The following is a 22,422-nucleotide window of genomic DNA, read 5'->3' as shown; positions in this document are numbered from 1 at the left end:
AACATTCTAGTTGATGTTATTCTAATGCTATTTGTTACTAAATACCACTTTTTTCAGATGGCTGAGAGAACATTCATAATAATGTTCCCATTATACTTGCAAAATGATAAAATAGAGAAAAATTCCATTAAAGTTCTCTCTAACGTTCATGTAACAAGAAATGAAACATTTTTTTTAATAACTAGAACATTGACAAAATAACGTTTTCATAACTTAACTGTAATGTTAGGGAAACCTTCTTTGAACATATTCTTGCTAGCAAATACACATCCTCTTTTTACAGTGTAAATAAATCACTAAATCAAACTCAAGTAGCCTAACTGAAATAAGTGTGACACATTACTGGATTCATTTACACACAATAATCCCGTCACTCAATAGTGTTTAACAGCATTTATTACACATGCTGATCTGTTTTAATGAGTTTAATGTGGAGAGAGTCATGAGCATCTCAGCAGCTCCACTGTCATTCAGTTCCCATTAGCACTAGTGTGTGATTAATACCCTCCCATCCACTTGATTTAGGATTCATCACCGTTTTCTGTCAGAAATCCCGTGTGGAGGAGAATGTCAGTGTGTTCCTCCCTTCATCACAGGATCAGGACACACGGAGACCAGGACGACAGCGGGGATGACTGGGAGATCGGGGTTGGGAATCTGATCATCGACCTGGACGCGGATTTGGAGAAGGATCGACAGAGATTGGAGATGAATCGCGTTTTAAGCGTTAAAAGCACGACGGAAGGTCGCGATCAAGAGCTCGAGTATAATTGCGCGAGCGCGGGCCTTGCGCACGCCGAGCACGCGTTTCTCTGCAAAGAGCCCAAGAAATTCAAGCTGAAACGAAGGAATTGTGAGAGAGAGATTGTGAGCGGAATTCCTAAAGTGTGCGTCGGAAAGCGTCGCGAGGCTCAAGGACGCGTCGCGGAGATGAATTCAGCACCAGTGGACAGCAGCCCCGACGCGGGCGCAAGAGCCAGCAAAGACGCAAAGAAAGGCAAAACCCAAAGCAAAGGAGTGAGGAGAGAGAAAGAGCAGGCGAGGGTTCGGAAAGAGAAGCACGGGGATGAGTTCGGCCCGCTTCCCGAGAACGGAACCGAGAGTCTGGTTTGCAGAGGCGGAATGGACGCGGCTATTGTTGAACACATTGAGGACACGAGCACGGTAAGCAAACATCTGTCCTTCACACACCTTCATATCGGTAAAAACATCATAACTGTCAAACCGTGCATCTGCCGTGATACTGAACCGAGCGCGCGACGATGGCGGACTCAGTGTGTGCGCGTGAGAATCAAGCCTTCTTCTCTTGCACCAAAGGTGCTTCTTTATGAGCGACATGCATGTCTTTACAGGCTTCTGAAAATCCTAAAACCATCCGTCGCATCGGTTGGTTTGCTTTTCAATATCAGGTTTTCTTTTGTTTGTCAGCCATTTCCTTTGTTATGCATGCAGCCCTTGTGAAAACCGTCATGTCTGTTGCTATTGGAAACCTAAGCAACATAATTCCCTCTGTTTGTTTTGGACAAAGACATACTGGCTTGTTTGAAGCCGAGATGCTTTTCTTGTGTTATTTACAGTTTAAAACACAGCGAGAGGCTCCACCCCCTTCTGCTCTATTGTCCCTGTACACTTATCTAGATGTCTTTTTCATTTTGCATTGATTCCAGTGACATCACTCACCATTCACAGGGACATTCTGACATGATGATGCTGTCATCGCCATTAGTGTGTTTTCCTTGCATGAGGAGGATTAAGTGATTAATTGGATATTTATATGCTTTATCAACATTATCAGAGCGAGTTATGATCAAATTGAGAATTAAGAAACTGTATTTTACTTCAGCTGGCCCTGTGTTTGTGCTCTCTCTCCTCTCTCTCTCTCTCTCTCTCCAGTTGAGTGTTAAGACACGGTCAGTCGGAACAAACACACACGAAGCCGAGAAAGCCCTCGAGTCCAGCTACATGGAGCCATGTCAACCTGGAACGAGTGTCAATCTGGAGGGTATTGTGTGGCATGAGACTGAGGAAGGTGAGAGCTTTCTATTCATGCTATCCTGTGCAATATTCCACATTTAAAAACAGACATATATCATCTCGCTTCTCTTTCTCTACTTCACCACATTATGAAGTGCTGCATTCAAATTGGTTTAACTGGATACGTAAGGGCGAGTTTGTCATTAGCTCCACAGGACTGCGTTTTCAAAGCAGCTGTGAGACCGAATCATTTGAAGGAAGAGGAGACACTGGTTGCATATTGATTAAGCAAATTAAAATTGCGGACCACCATCTTAACTTCCATCACTGAGATCAAACGCTGAATGAATCCATTCGAAAATACAATAAAAGACCTACTCGTAAAAAAAAGGTTCTTTATTGTCTCCATGAAGAACATTTAACATCCATGGAATCTTCCCATTGCACAAAAGGTTCTTTAGATTATTAATATGTCCTATATGCTCAGAAAAACGAAACTGCAAACTGAAAGGTTCTTTGGGGAACCTTTATTTCCAAGAGTGCACTTTGGGCTAAACCTGAACGCTTTTATTTGGTGATTGTGGAATTTTTTAATAATCTTGGGGTTTTTGTGGGGTTTTTACACAATATTTTCAGAGGTACTCATTACGGTGACTTGTTTCTCTTTGATTCCAGGGGTTCTAGTTGTGAACGTCACATGGAGGAAAAGGACCTATGTGGGAACTCTCTTGGACTGTACCAAGCATGACTGGGCTCCACCACGGTAATACACTTCCCTTGCTTTCTTCTTGAATGCTTGACTTGCAGTGTACTGAAGATCCAAGGTGCCAGATTTACTAAACAGGGCAGATTAGTGTGAGACCGCAATCCAATGAAAGCGCAGAAAGTTCTGTAAGGTCAATGTACTGTAAGACAATGTGGAAATTAAAGGACACAGATGCAGCAGCTCATTTACATAAGGACCAACACAATCTACCAAGAGCAACACAAAGTAACTATCGTAGCATGGCAAGTGCATAATGGGTTAAGACATGCTTTTTTGAGTGTTAAAGCACCCCTGTAGTCATAAATTGTATCCTTTAAAACTCATCTTTGATCACAAAATTGACATATATTTAAATGTTTTTCCCTTTAAAAAATCTTGCCTTAAAATAGCTTGAATGTAACTTGACACCCTTGCCTTATTTAGGATGTGCCGTCCTATGAATATGCAAATGAGCCCCGCCTCCACTCACTCACTCACTCACTCAGAGATCCACTCGTTGACGATCACACGTTGATCTGATTGGTTACAAGGTAGTTTGTGACGTCAGAAACACCAGCGATTTCAAAGCGTGTTTTTGAGACTGTCTTTGGTTCACTGCAGTGTTAAGGAGAAAATACTCAGCAATGCTGTCGACTTGTGAATTTACACATGGTTTGTGTTAAAGCATATTAAAAACACCACAAAGACATATAAACAACATTAAAAGCTTGATTTTCCCCACAGGAGGACTTTAAATAAGTGCGCAAATACCAGTAAAGTTCCGGTAAAATCAAGTTGCATGATTTATTTAAATACTTTGCGTGACACAAGCTGTTAGTAAATCTGGCCCTTTTAGGCCTAAGTTTAAACCTATTTAGTTCATTCATTTGAAATGTGTTTATTAACATAGACTCATGACTCCTTGTTGTTTTTAACTAGGTTTTGTGAGTCACCAATGAGTGACTCTGAAATGCCTTGTGGACGTGGACGTGGTAAACGGATGCGTCTTGGCATACCAGATCAACCGACTGCTGACCCAAGTCTTTCCAAGATACGAGGACTAACTCACAAGAGGCGTGGTGTGGGAATCGGCAGCAAAGGAAGACGAGGGAGTCTGAACCTCAGTGGCTGTAGAACACCTGGATACTACGTGGAGGACATCAAATCCAATCCACTTATATGCGGAAAAAGAAAAAGCAAAGCCCCAGCGGATCTAGATTTGAGCTTGGTCTCGGAGGACATTCGGAATGGGAATGGGAAAAGGATACGAGCAAAATCCAGGAGTGCTCCTTCCACCCCTCAGGGTAAATCCGACCCTGTGTTTCTTGATCAGGTTTGCGCCTCCCCAATGCTAATAGACTGTCCACATCCGAACTGCAACAAGAAGTACAAACATATCAACGGGCTCCGTTACCACCAGTCACACGCTCACCTGAACAATGACAGCAAGCAAGAGTTTGAGGTGGAAAGCGAAGACAGACTTTCAGATTTTGATGAAGCACTCAGCTCTGTACCTTTTGATTCTTCTGATAACATCGTCTCCAAGAAGCCTAGAAGCATTTATAAACTCAATGCAGTCGGTTCTCCAAAGAGCAGGAAAGCATTGCTCAACAATGATAGCAGTCCCATGGCCAATGCAAAAATACGCCAGAACTTGACAAGTAAGGATGGATCCATAGATGATCTGAGCAACCTCCCACTCATTTCCAACATGTCTGTCGTACTTGAGAACTGCCTCATGACGGATCGTAACACATCTGTCGAGATGCCTAAGCTCGAAGCGGAGGGTGCTATTGATAAGAGGGACATCTGTAGCAAAGTAAAGAAAGAAAGTGGGTTTGCTGAGAGATGCTCGGCTAAGTCTAGAACCAATAGACTAATCAACGCTGCTCCTACTCCTCCGAAGCTGACCGCTATTCCCCCCACTGCATTTTCTACTAAAATCCCTGACGTTTCTTCTCATCAGGCCTCTCCAACTGTTACCCTCACAAAAGCCAAGAACCTCTCCCTGAAGCCCATTAAACCAAAGCTGGACATTATTGCACAAGTTAACATGACCAACACCACTGCAGTCCTGAGCAAAGACAGCAAGAGAAAGGAAAAGCATCGATTAAAGGACAGGAATTGCAAGAGTCCCAAAAGCGACCCGATTTACACCAAAACGGACGATGCCAAGAGCATCGGGAAAGACTTTCCTGTAAGCCTCTTGAAAGAGCACTTGAGCAAGCAAGATGTGGTGAACGGTCCAGGTGAAACGCAGGAAAGCCGCATGGCGAGTATCAGAGCCGAGGCCGACAAGGTGTACACCTTCTCAGACAACGCACCGAGTCCTTCCATCGGGAGCTCTGCGAGAATGGACTGTGGCCCACTTACAAACGGTGATGGAGTTGGAGTGACTGCTAAAACAAACAGTCCTGCATACTCCGACATATCCGATGCTGCCGAGGACGGTGGATCCAACTCGAGATCTAGAAGGAACTCGACACAAGATTCGAACGCCAACATCATTCCCAAAATTCCCAATGCTGGCACGGTGACCCCAGGAAAAGAGGTCCAGTCCACATCTCATGGCCATGGTTATGAATCCCATTGTATCCCAGGTTACATGCACTCTGGCCAAGCCAATTCCACATCGTTCCATAAGGTGGCCTCACCTTACGGTCGACCGAAGGATGACTTGAGAGATTCAAGTGAGGATGTAAAAAGCTCAGAATCGTCTAGCCACTCAAGTTCCCAATCGCAGATTCAGTACGAAACGCACACAGCGCTGGCTCAGTCCTTGTATTACGGACAGTACAGCCGGGGTGTTTCTGTGGACCAGAAGGTTCTGATGATGCCCAGCTCCCACAGGCCGCTCAGTGAGGTGTGCTGTGAGGAAATACAGTATAGCAAGCAGAGTAGAGGTCAAGTTAGGCGAGGATCTGAGCAAAAGGAACGAACGAAGGATGAGCAAAAACAATTTATGAGCTCTCCTCAGTCGATTCATAAGGGGGCAAACTCTGTTAAAATTAGCTGTGCGAAACCTGGCTTCATCTATGTGGAGTTGGACAAGCAGCTGTCATTTCAGCAGCAGCAGGGAAAGCCGTCTCATATCCATGCTATGACTAAAGAACAAGGGGTCCTCAAGGAATCTGAAGACCTCAGTTTGGAGAGTTCAAACTCAAAATCAAATGTGGACACAAATGTAACATTTCTAAATGTAAGTTACTGATGTTACTTATCATTTACTGAGGAAATGTTCTTTTAAAGACATTAACAGACTTCTAGAAAAGTCCTTGGTTATGCTGGGATAACAGTCCAACGCATGTTGTTATGAGTGGAAATTCTGTATGATTTTTAATCATCAAATGATCGAATTGGCAGGATTTTTTGATGATTGAGATCATATTGATCCTTTTGAAATTTTCAGTGAACGCATTAAACACAGGGCTACTGTTTCATAACAAAGGGCTTCCCTGTAAGGTGTGTAATTTCATTGGTTGTCAGAGCAGAAACTGTTTGACGGTAGATGTTCCTCTGGGTTTAGGCTTCAGAGTCTCAGTCCTGGAGCCACTCTTATCAGTCCAAATATGTGAAGCAGCAAAATCAAGAGGTCAACAAGATCTCTGAGGAAATGATTCTCAGTCCAGACAAGGGGAAAGACTGGCACATGCCCGTAGAGTCCGAGTCCAGGCTGGAGACCGAACTCCAGAACGCCAAGTGTGCGGCGGCTGCCGAGGTCTCCGAGGAGAGTACCAGAGCGGATGGGGACGAGATTGTGGACGAGATGTCTGAAGACTCGCAGACCGCGAGAGGGCCGGCGTCGTCACCCCAGCAATCCTTCCTCCAGTTCCAACACTCCTACCCCTACTTACACCTGTGCGAGGCAAGCAGCAATGCGTACAGGGTGATGTCTCCAGCTCTGGTGCACAATTACCCAGGTAATCATCTGTAAATATGACACCACTATTCTGACCATGGGTGGAAGGGTACACTGTAAAAAATTATCGTGATTTTAACGGTAAAAGACCGTAAAAATGCCATGTAAATTGGTTAATAAAAAGTTTCCGTACTATGTACGGTCAATAACTGTGATAGATCTATCCGTACATTTAATGTAATTTTACAGTAAAATACAGTTAAATTGACAGTTTTTGGAAATAAAAAAGAACAAGTCAATGTATAATGTACAGTGAAAAATCGTAAATTGACATTCCCACAATTCCCTGCATGACGCTTCACATTTGATATATTTTTGTTGAAATAACTGTTTCTTCTTAGTTTTTTCTAATCAGTTATGTACATTAGGGTTTTATGTTACAGTTAATGGTGTTAAATTATGTTTACTGCATTTTTTAAATTTCATGTGCGTTAACATGATGGTGTTTAGTGTTTGAGTGAATCACACTGTGCAACTTCTATATATTACTATTAATTACATTGTGGAAAAGCTGCTTGTGATGAGTTTTGATTCATCATGTGACTCTCATCACCTCTGTGATTGGTGGTTGTGTATTACAATGGTATCAAATAGACATTAGTATGATATTAAATATGGCTTTTTACTGTAAATTTAAGTTAAGTCTGTAAAACCTAAAATGTTGCTATCGTATTTTTTACGGTAGATTTCTGGCAACCACAGATGACGTTTTTCCCCCGTAAATTTAACAGATTTTTTTTTTACAGTGTAGTGTCAATAATTATGTGGAATTAAAGCATGTGTTCGCATGGAAGAATGGGGGTGAGCATACAAAGCTTTACAAATATAGGATTGGCGAGTCACAGAATTTAGCCTATTCCCTCACTCGTCTCCTTAGAGGTTTTGGATTGTTTTTATTGTGCCGCTACAAAGAGTAAGCTGTGTGTTTTCCTCTCTAGGTTTCCATTACCCTCTGTATGGAAAGACGGCTGGGAGAGAGGATTCAGAAGCAGCTCAAAGCAGTAAACCAGTGACAGATTCGACAGCATTAGAGCTTCTGTCGCATCCTCTCCTGCCGTATCATGGCAAATCTCCTGTTGTATGTATCCCACTACAAAACAGCAAGTAAAAGACGGTTGGATCATTAATAAGTAAGGCAAGGCTTATTGGCCACCACAGAGTCAAATATGGACCTAAATGTGATCTAAACAAACTGTGTGAAGCTGAATTTGTCCTGGATATATAGTTACTAAATATAGTTCCTTAATGAACATCCAGAACAGTAGAGGACATCAAATAAATGCTGGCAAATTGTTGGGAATTGGGATTTGTTGGCACACTATGGAACACAAATGTGTCATTAATTGATTAAAGGCATTGTCAACAATTTTAGCTGTTCTGATCATTTCCCAGCAAGCAATTTTGTGTTTAAAATACGTCTAATAGCCGTGTAAACACAGCCATGACTTCTAGGCTAAAACAAGGCATTTGTTTGACAAAATTTGGGCTATCAGCGAAAATTATACAGACGTCTAAACCATAGCCCAAGATTAGACGAGTCATTAATTAGACACGTCAAATAAATGAAACCAAACACCTTGTCATCACTATTAACTTTGCTTACCTGATGGAATATCATACATCTCGCAAGTTATTTTGGCAAAAGCAACATGTAACCAAATTCAAGGTTATTTTTCCAGAAGTGGGTTACTAATAGCCAAGCTATATCGGGTTTATAGTTAACCGAAATGGTAAAATTATTGAAATTGCTTGCTGGGTTTACGTTACGATAAGCTACTGAATTTCTAGATCTTCAGGGAAACACCCAAAACTTTGCCCTCCAAAGACTTGATAGCCAACCCAATGTCCCCAAACCTGAAGACGGAGGGCACTGAAGACAATCTTTGATTGGCTTTAAAGAGTGTTTTAAGATTCTAATATATATCAGACATATTAAAATGGATTCATATAGGTGCTTCACGTTGTAAATATCTGTCCTGTTCGGAAATGTGCACTCTTAAAAATTAAGGTTCTTCATTGGCATTTACGGTTCCGTGAAGAACCTCTAAGATCCATTCCACAAAAGTTTATTTATAGTGGAAAATAAATGTAAGAACAAAAGGTTCTTTTAAGAACTGATCTCTGTTACCCCTTTTCCACCAAAGCATTTTGAGAGCCGGTTCGGAGCCGGTGCTTGTGCGCGAACCAGTTCTTTGTGTTTCGACAGCCAAAGAACCGGTTCTCGGCCAGGAAAACTGGTTCCAAAGCGGCACCAATTCTTTGCTGGACTAGAACCGTTCTTTTACCACGTCATGCTTACGTCGGGGGCTGGGGCCGGGGTTATTGTGACTAACAACACGACGAGAAAGGTTGTGACCGTCATTGCTAAAAACACAGCGCTAGTAGAAAGATAGTACAACGATTGAAGAAAGATGGATTCTAAAGCGAAACAGTGGGCGGTGGAGCAGACAAACTGTTTGTTAGCGCTATGGTATTGTTATGCTTGAAGTTGGCGCAAGCTTTTCTGGGAAAGCTAAGACGTATGGCGACGTACACAGTGAGGTAACGACGTCGTTCGCTGGGCTCTCTAGTCAGTGGAAAAACAAACAGGTTCTGAGAAGGTTCGCAAGTTGAACCAACTTTGAACCAGCACCAGTTCCGAACCAGTTCTTTTTTGGTGGAAAAGGGGTAAGTAAGGTTCTTTGGGGAACCAAAAATGGATCTTCTATCCCAGACAGCAACATAGTGTCGGCCCAGATCCGGCCCACATCCGGTCCATGTGGAATCAACGCGTACCGGATCTGGGCCGGCACTATGTTGCTGTCTGGAATCGCATCCCTGTGAAAACCCCCTTTTGGAACCTTTATTTTTAAGAACGTATGGCTTCAAACCACATGTTTACACGGCGTGTTTCCCTCTCCAGCCTGGAGAACGAGGATCTCCGGAGCAGGAGCGAGACACTGAGCGCGAGAGAGAGACGGTCCCGTACGCACGCCACCTTCAGACACACCACCTCACACACCTGGGCATGAGCTACACACTGGTGTCCGGACAGTACGACCCCTTTCAAGGTGAAAAGGTCAAAAACAACTGAACTACACTATTATACTTATTAATTCATAGTTATCAACAACACTAATAATACTGCGCCAGAATACTGCAAAAAATGCTTTTCTTACTTGGTATTTTTGTCTTGTTTCCAGTCAAAATATGTAAACATTCTTAAATAAAGATGTCTTTACTAAAGTAGTAAAATGCCATACGATATTATCGCTTGTTTTCTGGGAATATAAATGAAAATTAAGTAAATTTTTGCTTAAAACAAGCAGAATTATCTGCCAATGGGGTCATAAAAATAATCTTGTTTCTGTTTGAATTAACATTAATTTTCTTCCCCCATTGGCAGATAATTTTGCTTTTTTTAAGCATCAAAACAATTAATTTTGATTTATACCCCTAGAAAACAAGACATAATATCTTATGGCACTTTACTACTTTAGTAAAGACATCTTTATTTAAGAATGTTTACATATTTGGACTGGAAACAAGACAAAAATACTAAGTAAGAAAAGCATTTTTGCAGGCCTCCATTTCAGGCGTAAGATTAAGATCCTGCCATTGGATGTTAGATCTTCCTCGACTCGTAATGTTTTAAAGCACCGCTTAAAATCTTATCTGTACTCTTTGGCATTTAAGTATATTAGTACATGGATGTTTTTATGTTTTCTCTTATTGTTCTGTTGCTTTTTATTGCAATGTACAGCACTTAGGAACTACGGTGTTAGCCTGTAAGTGCTGTATATATAAATAAACGAAACGAAATGATTATTACTGAGTCCACTATAGCCGTTATCAAAGGGCTCATATCACGAGGAATCATGATCTTGAGTTCTTTACACTATTAAAACATACCGTTAAGGCCCCAATATACTCACGGCCAAGTTTTGTTAACTAACTACACGCGATAATAGCGTCTTTTCCATGTTAATCAGAGTTTTTGTGCTAACCAGCCGCGACGGCGTCGATTCTATTTTAGAAACGGTTTCTATGTTTCTGTGACGTCGCGCTGGAACAACAAACACAAAGTGTGGCGATGATGATCTCAGGGACTGATTATGTGCTTTATTTAATGTTAAAAGCGTGTAATGTGACTCTGAATATCATTTAGTGCTCCAGCTTTGTAGCCGTTGAAGCAACAATGGATAATTCACCTCAGATCTAGAAATTAAACAAATGGAAACAGGAACGTTCAAACTGTGAACAAACAAGTGTATTATTTGACCAAAATTGTTTTAGTAACTCAGTAGCCTATGTTTTTTTAATAATGTTTAAATGGTGTAATATTTATGAACTTGATTATGTATTTATTCATTTTCTTGCGAGTGCCGTCAGGATTAAGGCCATTGTCCGAATTTTTCGTATTCGGGATTCAGTGGCTCTGAATTGTCAAAACACCATTCGAACTGCTTGCAACGGATGCGAAAAACGCAGAAAATCGAACCCGATCCGATTTTTTTTATGACGGACGAAAGTTTCGTAGACAATGTGCAAACGTGATTGACATAACGTGAGGTTGAATTTTTTTTTTAACGTGAGAAAATTTCGGATGTGAATTTCAGACTCAGTGTGCAATGGCCTGTACTCTGGTGCCGCGAGACTCCGCCCACACGCTGTTCTGATTGGCTGTGGGTTTTGATTGATTTTGACGCATCTCGCAGTAAATTATTTGTCGCTGGAATCTTATCGCATCGCTTCTGGTTAAGACACGGTAAAAAAGAAGTTTGAAATAGATTTCGGTTATGATCTGTTAGCGAACATCCTGATTTGTTTTTCTGAATGTTTTAGTTGGAAGTTCGTCTAATATTTTTTCTTGTGTTCATGTTTTTACTCACGTCTGACCTCGACCGCCTGAAAAGAAGAAATGTGACCCTGATCACAAAACCAGTCTCGAGTCGCACGGGTATATTCGTGGCAATAGCCACAAGGGTCAAAGGGTCAAAATTATTGATTTTTCTTTTATGCCAAAAATCATTATGATATTAAGTAAAGATCATGTTCCATGAAGATATTTAGTAAATTTCCTACCGTAAATATATAAAACATTTATTTTTTTGAGTCAATGAAGCACAAACGCGAACATAAGTGCACAACTTTAAAGGCGATTTTCAAAATGTTTTGATTTTTTCGCATTCTCAGATTCCAGATTTTCAAATAGTCCAAATATTGTCCTATCCTAACAAACCATACATCAATGGAAAGCTTATTTATTCAATTAAAAAATGACCCATGTGACTGGTTTTGTGGTCCAGGGTCACAAATGAACCAAAGTAGATTTACACCCAAAGAGGGCGGAGCCTTAGAGCCACACCCACCTATTATGTAATCGCCACCGACCAATGGCAGATCAGAGCTGTTTCCCAGCCGGAGCGAACTTTGTTCAGAAATTTCACTTTGGAAAGTGTTTTTTAAACTCTGAAAACGAACCCTGGTTTTGTTTCGAAATGCTGTCACACCAATTCGTTCTTCAGTTTTGCTTGAAATATATCTGGGCCTTAACATTCAGAACTCAGTCCAGCATCTATAGAAACAACTTTGCTGTTTGCATGAGAATGTATAATAATTGTGGCTAATGATATCATATATGTTGCTTTAAAGATTACCCGACAAAAAATTAAACGGTGGACAAACTTACACAATGAAAACATGAGCCCTGAGAGTGTGTTTACTGTGAACGGAGTCCTGGTAAGAGTTGGTTGTAATGTTCTGTGATCTATGATCCTAAAGGTTTGAGCTCAGCGGCTCTGGTTGCGAACCAGCAAGTGACGACAACACAAACCTGTTCCAGCGGTGAGAAAACAAACGCAACGCAGTACATTATTCCCCGCCCACAACTGTCTATTCCATGCATTTCTGCCATAGGGATTTATAACTTGTGTGTCATAATGTCGGCGTTTCATATTTTTGACTGTCATTTTTATGATTTTCTATGTCATAATTATGACTTAGTCTGTCAGAATTGTAACCTTTTAAATATACTTTTTATGTAATAATTTCGACTTTTTAAGTCATAATTTAGTTTTTCAACTTACATTAAAGTCAACATTTTAACTTTTTAATGTACTTTTTTATATCGTAATTTTGCCTTAGTATGTCTTAATGTGTATGTCCTATTTTTGTCTTTTTGTAATTTTTATGATTTTTATGTCATCATCAGTTTTTTTTATTTAATCTCATAAATAATCATACTTCCTTTATTTCCTTCCTTTATTCCAAGTATTTACACAATACGAACTTTGATTTAAAGCAAAAACATTTTTTAAAAATTGGACAAAAAGACACAAGACTTTGAATATGAAATTTAATTCAGAATATTTACTTTTTAATATACTTTTTATATCATAATTTCAGTGTGTCAGAATTTTTACTTTTTAAATATACTTTTTATGTCATAAATCTGACATTTTAAGTCATAATTGAGTTTTCAACTTCTCATAAACGTTATAAATTCAAATTTTTTGTAAAAATTATTACATTAAAGTCATAATTTCGACTTTTATATCATAATTTCGATGTGTGTCATATTTTTGTCTTTTTGTAATTTTTATGATTTTTATGTCATCATCAGTTTTTTTTATTTAATCTCATAAATAATCATACTTCCTTTATTTCCTTCCTTTATTCCAAGTATTTACACAACACTACGAACTTTGATTTAAAGCAAAAAAGTTTTTTAAAAATTGGACAAAAAGACACAAGACTTTGAATTTAACAGAATAATTATGACATTCAAGTCAGGATATTTACTTTTTAATATACTTTTTATATCATAATTTCGACGTGTTAGTTTGTCAGAATTTTAACTTTTTAAATATACTGTTTATGTCATAAATCTGACATTTTAAGTCATAATTGAGTTTTCAACTTCTCATAAACATAATAAATTCAAATTTTTTGTAAAAATTATTACATTAAAGTCATAATTTCGACTTTTATATCATAATTTCGATGTGTGTCATATTTTTGTCTTTTGTAATTTTTTATGATTTTTGTCATTTTAAGTCATAATTTTAACTTTTTAAAACACCTTTGTCATAAATTTGACTTTTTAAGTCATAATTAAGTCTTCATTTAACTTCATCTCATAAACGTAATAAATTCTAATTTTTATGTAAAAAACTATTACATTCAAGTCATAATTTCCACTTGTATGTCATATTTTTTGTCTTTTTGTCATTTTTATGTCATAATTATGACATTTAAGTCAGAATCTTTTTTATTTTTTTATATAATTTTTAAATCATAATTTCGATTATGTCAGAATTTTTAATTGTCATAATTTCAAGTTTTTAAAGTTTTCTTCGAGTGTCAAGGGAACATTATTTGATTATGGAAACGTTACTTTTGAACGTTCTCTGAAACAAGTGTCCAAAAACGTTCCATGAACAACAACATAACTAATGCTATGAGAGACCTGTGATTGTGTGTGTGTGTTCCTGACGTCAGTTTAATCTCCACAGAAAACGAGGGTAAGATGTGAGACGTTCCCGACGCACACGAGGACTCACACACACTCTCACACACACACACCGACTCCGTGTGTTTTCCTCTGGGAAGCGGATGATGTCATGAATGTAGGAACGGAGGAGTTTGCAGTGAAGAAAGCCTGTAAATGCTCCATCTAGCTGTTTGTATGCACTTATATCGTTGTGTAACCATAATGTTGAATGTATTTGCTCTCTCTTCACCTCTAAAGGACGGTTTGCAATAGATTATAAGTGACTGTAAGTACGGTGGCTCGCTCTGCATTGACTTATTAACATGAATATACTGTTATTAACAGCCATTAATCTATTGTATCTTATAAAGTGGATGTTCATCGACTGCTCATCTCAGTGCCATACAGTATTATCGTGATGTACATAGTTGTACATAGTTTACCGAAGCGACTATAACTAGCTTATGTACCTTTGTATTGATGAGTGCAATGTCTGGCCGCGTTGTTCCTTCAGTGATGATGAAGATGAAGATGATGATGATGCATAACTCATCATGTTTACGAGAGGTTTTCTGGACAGAACGTCAGTGGTTCCTCAGCTTTTCTTCATGTCTCTGGATCATCAAAACTGCAGTTGCTTTTTATACTGTCTCTGCCTTAACCAAATAAACAGTCAAGGTTGTTTTTATCCGTCGAGTTCTGTGGGAAATGATTCCAGTGTGAAAGTAAGTGGAGTTTATACTGTGTGAAGAATGGACAAATAAAACGCCTCATAATTATGAGATAAAAAGTCATATTGTGACGTCAGGTCATAATTATGAGCAATTACCTGTGAGGTTTAAAAGTCAAAATTGTGAGATTGACTTTTTGACAGAGACATTTTAAGACAATTTTGTCTTTTTATTACATGCGCATGTCAGAATTTCAACTTTTTGTTTAAAAATATGACTTTTTAATATGAGTTCGACCTTTTTGCCATCATTTCGACTTAGTATGTCGTAATTTAGTTTTTATGCTTGAATTTCTGTCAAAATTATGACATTAAAGTCAGAATTTCAACTTTTTATTTAAGAATGTCACTTTATAAGTCATCATTTTGACTTGTCATATTTACGAAAGTCATTTTTATGATTTTTATGTCAATTATGGCATTTAATTCAGAATTTCTACTTTTTATTTAAGAATTTAGACTTTTTAATAACATAATTATGACTTCATATTTCATAATTTTGACTTCATAATTTTGACTTTTTATTGTTTTATTTTTATTTATTTATACTTTTTATGTCATAATCTCGAATTTCTATGTCATAAATATAACTTTAAATCAGAATTTTAACTTTTTAATATACTTTTTGTATCATCATTTCTATTTAGTATGTCAGAATTTTAACTTTTTAAATATACTTTTTATAATTTTGACTTTTAAAGTCATCATTTATTTCATAAACGTCATAAATTCGAATTTTTATGTCAAAATTATTACATTAATATCAGAATTTAAACTTTTTATTTAAGAATATGACTTTTAAAGTCATTGTCGACTTGTATGTCATAATTTCGATGTGTTATGTCATATTTTCCATTTCTTTTTTATTATTTTTATTTAAATTATTATAATTATGACATTCAAGTCCGCATTTTAACTTTTTAATATACGTTGTATATCATATTTTCGGCTTAGTATGCCATCATTTTGATACTGTCAATTTCGAGATTTCTTTTAATCTCATATATTAAGTGTCATTATTTCGAGTTTTCAATTTCATCTCAAAAACTTTTTATAAATTCGACATAATTATGATATACACAAGCCTTTTATCTTATGTGGCGGAAATGGGCCTTCATTCAGTTATTTATCTGATAAAAGACATGTGTTCATCCGTCCTACAGGGGGAGCGCGAGTCACACATACACGCTGCTGTTTCCGGCGGAAGTGACGCAGCCTGACAGTTACCGTCGTTATTTGAACACAACAACAGAACAGACGCGCTGAAAATAAACAACATGAAATCAGCTCTGAATCATTATGAGTGTCTTTAATTAATGCTGGGAATGACATGGCGTCAAAATCAGAGCAGCTGCTGATTGTTGTTTCCATTCTTGAAGGTAACGTTAACAGATTTATCACTTGAGACTCCTGCGATAAATAGTAAAAAGTAAATACGGTGCCATAAACGATTAATGGTTAATTAATCATATCAGTCACGTGTTCTCTCGAGGCATTACACGCACATAAGTTCTAACAATATTTAAATGTGCATTTTGCTGATAAATAAGTCATTAATAAAAGTACAATCGGTGCGGTGCAATTAATATAGTAATACCATAGTATTATATGACTTTTTGACAGTGACATTTATAGACAATTTCGACTTTTTATGACATTAAAGTCAGAATTTCAAGTTTTTATTTAGGAATATGAATTTTTAAGTCAGAATTTTAATTTATAAGTTATGTCAGAATTGCGGCGTGTCATATTTTTGACTGTCATTTTCACGATTTTTCATGTCAATTATGACAGTTAAGTCAGAATTTCAATTTTGATATGTTTAATAATTTAAACATTAAAATTGTACAGGTTTCTTTAGCTATAACCTAGAGACATACGCACATTTCATAGGTAACACTTTGCAAGTCCCAGTTGTCAAGAAGGATAGCTTTCATGAACTATATGCATTATGCAATATAATTTTTTTACAGCATATATTAATATTTGAGCAAGACAATTGTACGATGATCATTCATGTTATTTCATAGTACATTAACTTAGGTTAACAGATAAAATAAAAATTAAAACTCAATTTAAAATGTATTAGTAAATGTTGAAATTAACAAACTAACAATGAACAATACTACAACATTTATTAACCTTAGTTAATGCTAAAAATGTAATCTTATTGTAACGTTATCATTTTATATAAATCCAAAGAGTCTGCTATGCTTAAAGATGGCCATATCTGCAAAGGCCAGAGCATTAAAATTACATAAATGTATGTTATGTGTATTGTCTCACTTCTATATTAGAAAACATAATGATTATCTAATCAAAATAACAATAAAAATCAAATTCTGTCGGCTACATCAACATATCAATGTTGAGAAAGCAATCACGTCACTAGCTTTAAAAACGCTAATTCGCTGGCTAATGAATGCTTAAACGTGACCAGCTGGATATAAACTAATGCAAATAGACGGTAACAATTGCGACGTTAAACATTTGCGTCAGTGTTTTTGTCACATTGTTTGAACCGCTCGAGGTGCTAATGTTAGTCCTCACACACTAATGCAGCATCTAGTCAACAAATTATTACTTTATAATGATATGGCAACATGGACGGTAGAGTTTTATATACTATTTCGCTGTCGGTGTTTTAAATGCGCATCTGAAGTGTCAGCGTGTCACTCTCTGCAGGCTCACGTGTTAAAATAAACACGCGGTGGCAGTTTTTATTTGTCATCTAGAGGGCGCTCTCGCTCTGTGTAACGCCAGCACACTCTTCTCAGCCGCTGCAGCAACCGACGTAACCCGGAAAAACTATCGGTGTGGATTTTTGCCGATAACGATAGCTCTCACTACCAATCAACTATCGGTACTGATATATATATATCGGCAAAACCGATGAATCAGTCGACCTCTAGTGTATATACCATAGTATATCAATATCACTGTAGTAGTTGCCTGCACTGACACTTGCAGAACTTGAACTGAATTGATGTGAGTGCTTTTACAGCTGAATTTATGCTATATTGCTGATTTGAATGAATAATGAGGAAGCTGTTGTGTGTTTTGTCTCTCTAGGCCGCCAGTTTCCCAGAAGTCCTCGGCTCGCTCTGGTCGTTGAGGCTCGTTTTGACGGGGAAACTTTGGCCACAGACGCGGTGGAGCATCGAGAACATCCACAGTTCTGCACTGAACTGGCCTGGGAACTCGACCGGCGGACGCTACACCAGCACAGGTGTGTGTGTATCTGCACTAGAACAGGTGTGTGTATCTGCACCAGCACAGGTGTGTGTGTATCTGCACCAGCACAGGTGTGTGTGTATCTGCACTAGCACAGGTGTGTGTGTATCTGCACCAGCACAGGTGTGTGTGTATCTGCACCAGCACAGGTGTGTGTGTATCTGCACCAGCACAGGTGTGTGTGTATCTGCACCAGCACAGGTGTGTGTGTATCTGCACCAGCACAGGTGTGTGTGTATCTGCACCAGCACAGGTGTGTGTGTATCTGCACCAGCACAGGTGTGTGTGTATCTGCACCAGCACAGGTGTGTGTGTATCTGCACTAGCACAGGTGTGTGTGTACCTGCACTAGCACAGGTGTGTGTGTATCTGCACTAGCACAGGTGTGTGTGTATCTGCACCAGCACAGGTGTGTGTGTATCTGCACCAGCACAGGTGTGTGTGTATCTGCACTAGCACAGGTGTGTGTGTATCTGCACTAGCACAGGTGTGTGTGTATCTGCACTAGCACAGGTGTGTGTGTATCTGCACCAGCACAGGTGTGTGTGTATCTGCACCAGCACAGGTGTGTGTGTATCTGCACCAGCACAGGTGTGTGTGTATCTGCACCAGCGCACGTGTGTTTCTGCACCAGCACAGGTGTGTATCTGCACTAGCACAGGTGTGTGTATCTGCACTAGCACAGGTGTGTGTGTATCTGCACTAGCACAGGTGTGTGTGTATCTGCACTAGCACAGGTGTGTGTGTATCTGCACTAGCACAGGTGTGTGTGTATCTGCACCAGCACAGGTGTGTGTGTATCTGCACCAGCACAGGTGTGTGTGTATCTGCACCAGCACAGGTGTGTGTGTATCTGCACCAGCGCACGTGTGTTTCTGCACCAGCGCACGTGTGTATCTGCACTAGCACAGGTGTGTGTATCTGCACTAGCACAGGTGTGTGTATCTGCACTAGCACAGGTGTGTGTATCTGCACTAGCACAGGTGTGTGTATCTGCACTAGAACAGGTGTGTGTATCTGCACCAGCACAGGTGTGTGTGTGTATTTGCACTAGCACAGGTGTGTGTATCTGCACTAGCACAGGTGTGTGTGTATCTGCACTAGCACAGGTGTGTGTGTATCTGCACTAGCACAGGTGTGTGTGTATCTGCACTAGCACAGGTGTGTGTGTATCTGCACTAGCACAGGTGTGTGTGTATCTGCACTAGCACAGGTGTGTGTATCTGCACTAGCACAGGTGTGTGTATCTGCACTAGCACAGGTGTGTGTGTATCTGCACTAGCACAGGTGTGTGTGTATCTGCACTAGCACAGGTGTGTGTGTATCTGCACTAGCACAGGTGTGTATCTGCACCAGCACACGTGTGTATCTGCACTAGCACAGGTGTGTATCTGCACCAGCACACGTGTGTATCTGCACTAGCACAGGTGTGTGTATCTGCACTAGCACAGGTGTGTGTATCTGCACTAGCACAGGTGTGTGTATCTGCACTAGAACAGGTGTGTGTATCTGCACCAGCACAGGTGTGTGTGTGTATCTGCACTAGCACAGGTGTGTGTATCTGCACTAGCACAGGTGTGTATCTGCACCAGCACAGGTGTGTGTGTTTCTGCACCAGCGCAGGTGTGTGTTTCTGCACCAGCGCAGGTGTGTGTGTTTCTGCACCAGCACAGGTGTGCGTTTCTGCACTAGCACAGGTGTGTGTGTTTCTGCACCAGCACAGGTGTGCGTTTCTGCACCAGCACAGGTGTGTGTATCTGCACTAGAACAGGTGTGTGTATCTGCACCAGCACAGGTGTGTGTGTGTATCTGCACTAGCACAGGTGTGTGTATCTGCACTAGCACAGGTGTGTATCTGCACCAGCACAGGTGTGTGTGTTTCTGCACCAGCACAGGTGTGTGTTTCTGCACCAGCGCAGGTGTGTGTGTTTCTGCACCAGCACAGGTGTGCGTTTCTGCACCAGCACAGGTGTGTGTGTTTCTGCACCAGCACAGGTGTGCGTTTCTGCACCAGCGCAGGTGTGTGTTTAATGCATCAGCGCAGGTGTGTGTTTCTGCACCAGAACAGGTGTGTGTGTTTCTGCACCAGAACAGGTGTGTGTGTTTCTGCACCAGCACAGGTGTGTGTGTTTCTGCACCAGCACAGGTGTGTGTGTTTCTGCACCAGCACAGGTGTGTGTGTTTCTGCACCAGCACAGGTGTGTGTGTTTCTGCACCAGCACAGGTGTGTGTGTTTCTGCACCAGCACAGGTGTGTGTTTAATGCATCAGCGCAGGTGTGTGTTTCTGCACCAGAACAGGTGTGTGTGTTTCTGCACCAGCACAGGTGTGTGTGTTTCTGCACCAGCACAGGTGTGTGTTTAATGCATCAGCGCAGGTGTGTGTTTCTGCACCAGAACAGGTGTGTGTGTTTCTGCACCAGCACAGGTGTGTGTTTAATGCATCAGCGCAGGTGTGTGTTTCTGCACCAGAACAGGTGTGTGTGTTTCTGCACCAGCACAGGTGTGTGTGTTTCTGCACCAGCACAGGTGTGTGTGTTTCTGCACCAGCACAGGTGTGTGTGTTTCTGCACCAGCACAGGTGTGTGTGTTTCTGCACCAGCACAGGTGTGTGTGTTTCTGCACCAGCACAGGTGTGTGTGTTTCTGCACCAGCACAGGTGTGTGTGTTTCTGCACCAGCACAGGTGTGTGTGTTTCTGCACCAGCGCAGGTGTGTGTTTAATGCATCAGCGCAGGTGTGTGTTTCTGCACCAGCACAGGTGTGTGTGTTTCTGCACCAGAACAGGTGTGTGTCTTTCTGCACCAGCGCAGGTGTGTGTTTAATGCACCAGCGCAGGTGTGTGTGTTTCTGCACCAGCACAGGTGTGCGTTTCTGCACCAGCACAGGTGTGTGTTTAATGCACCAGCGCAGGTGTGTGTTTCTGCACCAGCACAGGTGTGTGTGTTTTTGCACCAGAACAGGTGTGTGTGTTTCTGCACCAGCACAGGTGTGTGTGTTTCTGCACCAGCACAGGTGTGTGTTTAATGCATCAGCGCAGGTGTGTGTTTCTGCACCAGAACAGGTGTGTGTGTTTCTGCACCAGCGCAGGTGTGTGTTTAATGCACCAGCGCAGGTGTGTGTGTTTCTGCACCAGCACAGGTGTGTGTTTAATGCACCAGCGCAGGTGTGTGTTTCTGCACCAGCACAGGTGTGTGTGTTTTTGCACCAGAACAGGTGTGTGTGTTTCTGCACCAGCGCAGGTTTGTGTGTTTCTGCACCAGCACAGGTGTGTGTTTCTGCACCAGCGCAGGTGTGTGTGTTTCTGCACCAGCGCAGGTGTGTGCGTTTCTGCACCAGCACAGGTGTGCGTTTATGCACCAGCGCAGGTGTGTGCGTTTATGCACCAGCGCAGGTGTGTGTGTTTCTTCACCAGCGCAGGTGTGTGTGTATCTGCACCAGCGCAGGTGTGTGTGTTTCTGCACCAGCGCAGGTTTGTGTGTTTCTTCACCAGCGCAGGTGTGTGTGTTTCTGCACCAGCGCAGGTGTGTGTGTATCTGCACCAGCGCAGGTTTGTGTGTTTCTTCACCAGCGCAGGTGTGTGTGTTTCTGCACCAGCGCAGGTGTGTGTGTTTCTGCACCAGCGCAGGTGTGTGTGTTTCTGCACCAGCGCAGGTGTGTGTATTTCTGCACCAGCGCAGGTGTGTGTGTGTGTGTCTGTGTAGGACGCTTCATTCACTCACAAAAATAAATGTTTTATATATTTACGGTAGGAAATTTACAAAATACCTTCATAGAACATGATCTTCATAGAAAGCGATCATTTTGACCCATACAATGTATTATTGGCTATTGCCACAAATATAAGCGTGCGACTCGTGACTGGTTTTGTGATCAGGGTCACATATGTAAGTGCTATGACCCTTCGAAGTTTAGTCTTTAGTCTAGTTTAGTTTTTTTTTAGTTTAAAGGCTACTGGAAACACGCCTTGTCTCGTTCCCACAGGCTGCAGAGGACTCCCATCAAACTGCAGTGTTACGCGGTGGACAGCGGCTCGGGCGCCAGAGAGAGTGTGGGATACATCGTCCTCGAGCTCAGATCCGTGCAGGACGTCAAGCAGGTCAGCAGAGGAACGCCACGCTGACCTTTCAACTTTAGAATTGTTAAGAGTTTTAAATGTGTTCGAAAGAGTCTCTTCTGCTCAGCAAGGCTTTATGCAGTAAAAACAGTGACATATTATTATCACTATGTGATTATTGATGATTATTATCATCAATGTTGAAACAGTTCATATTATATTTTTGTGGAAACTGATTCATTTGATTTTTTAGGATTCTTTGATGAATAGAAAGTTCAAAAGAACAGTGTTT

The 22,422-nt window shown here is 40.6% G+C and overlaps 2 protein-coding genes across 3 annotated transcripts in view; both read left to right on the top strand.

Annotated features, from left to right (window-relative positions):
* The first annotated feature begins 539 nt into the window (after window positions 1–539).
* On the top strand, window positions 540–14,800 carry znf608 (zinc finger protein 608). Its single transcript, XM_077217541.1, has 9 exons — window positions 540–1,164; window positions 1,894–2,029; window positions 2,650–2,737; window positions 3,659–5,918; window positions 6,246–6,639; window positions 7,577–7,716; window positions 9,541–9,688; window positions 12,402–12,464; window positions 14,135–14,800. The coding sequence occupies exons 1-9, from the start codon at window positions 568–570 to the stop codon at window positions 14,152–14,154; spliced, it is 3,846 nt and encodes a 1,281-aa protein (XP_077073656.1). The 5' UTR covers window positions 540–567; the 3' UTR covers window positions 14,155–14,800.
* Window positions 14,675–22,422, top strand: part of cep120 (centrosomal protein 120) — a 48,904-nt gene continuing 41,156 nt past the window's right edge. The window contains exons 1-4 of one of the 2 annotated variants that reach the window (XM_077217542.1): window positions 14,675–14,837; window positions 16,006–16,221; window positions 17,915–18,071; window positions 22,058–22,172. In XM_077217542.1, the coding sequence (XP_077073657.1) occupies window positions 16,173–16,221; window positions 17,915–18,071; window positions 22,058–22,172 (321 nt within the window). In that variant the 5' untranslated portion in view covers window positions 14,675–14,837; window positions 16,006–16,172. Of the gene's footprint in view, window positions 14,838–16,005; window positions 16,222–17,914; window positions 18,072–22,057; window positions 22,173–22,422 lie in introns of those variants that run through there. The other variant, XM_077217543.1, reaches the window with a different exon arrangement.

Source organism: Siphateles boraxobius, unplaced genomic scaffold (genome assembly GCF_051911475.1).
Source record: "Siphateles boraxobius isolate OS27281-9 unplaced genomic scaffold, OSU_SipBor_1 74, whole genome shotgun sequence".
NCBI lineage: Eukaryota > Metazoa > Chordata > Actinopteri > Cypriniformes > Leuciscidae > Siphateles > Siphateles boraxobius.
This window is presented reverse-complemented; position numbering and strand designations above follow the sequence as displayed.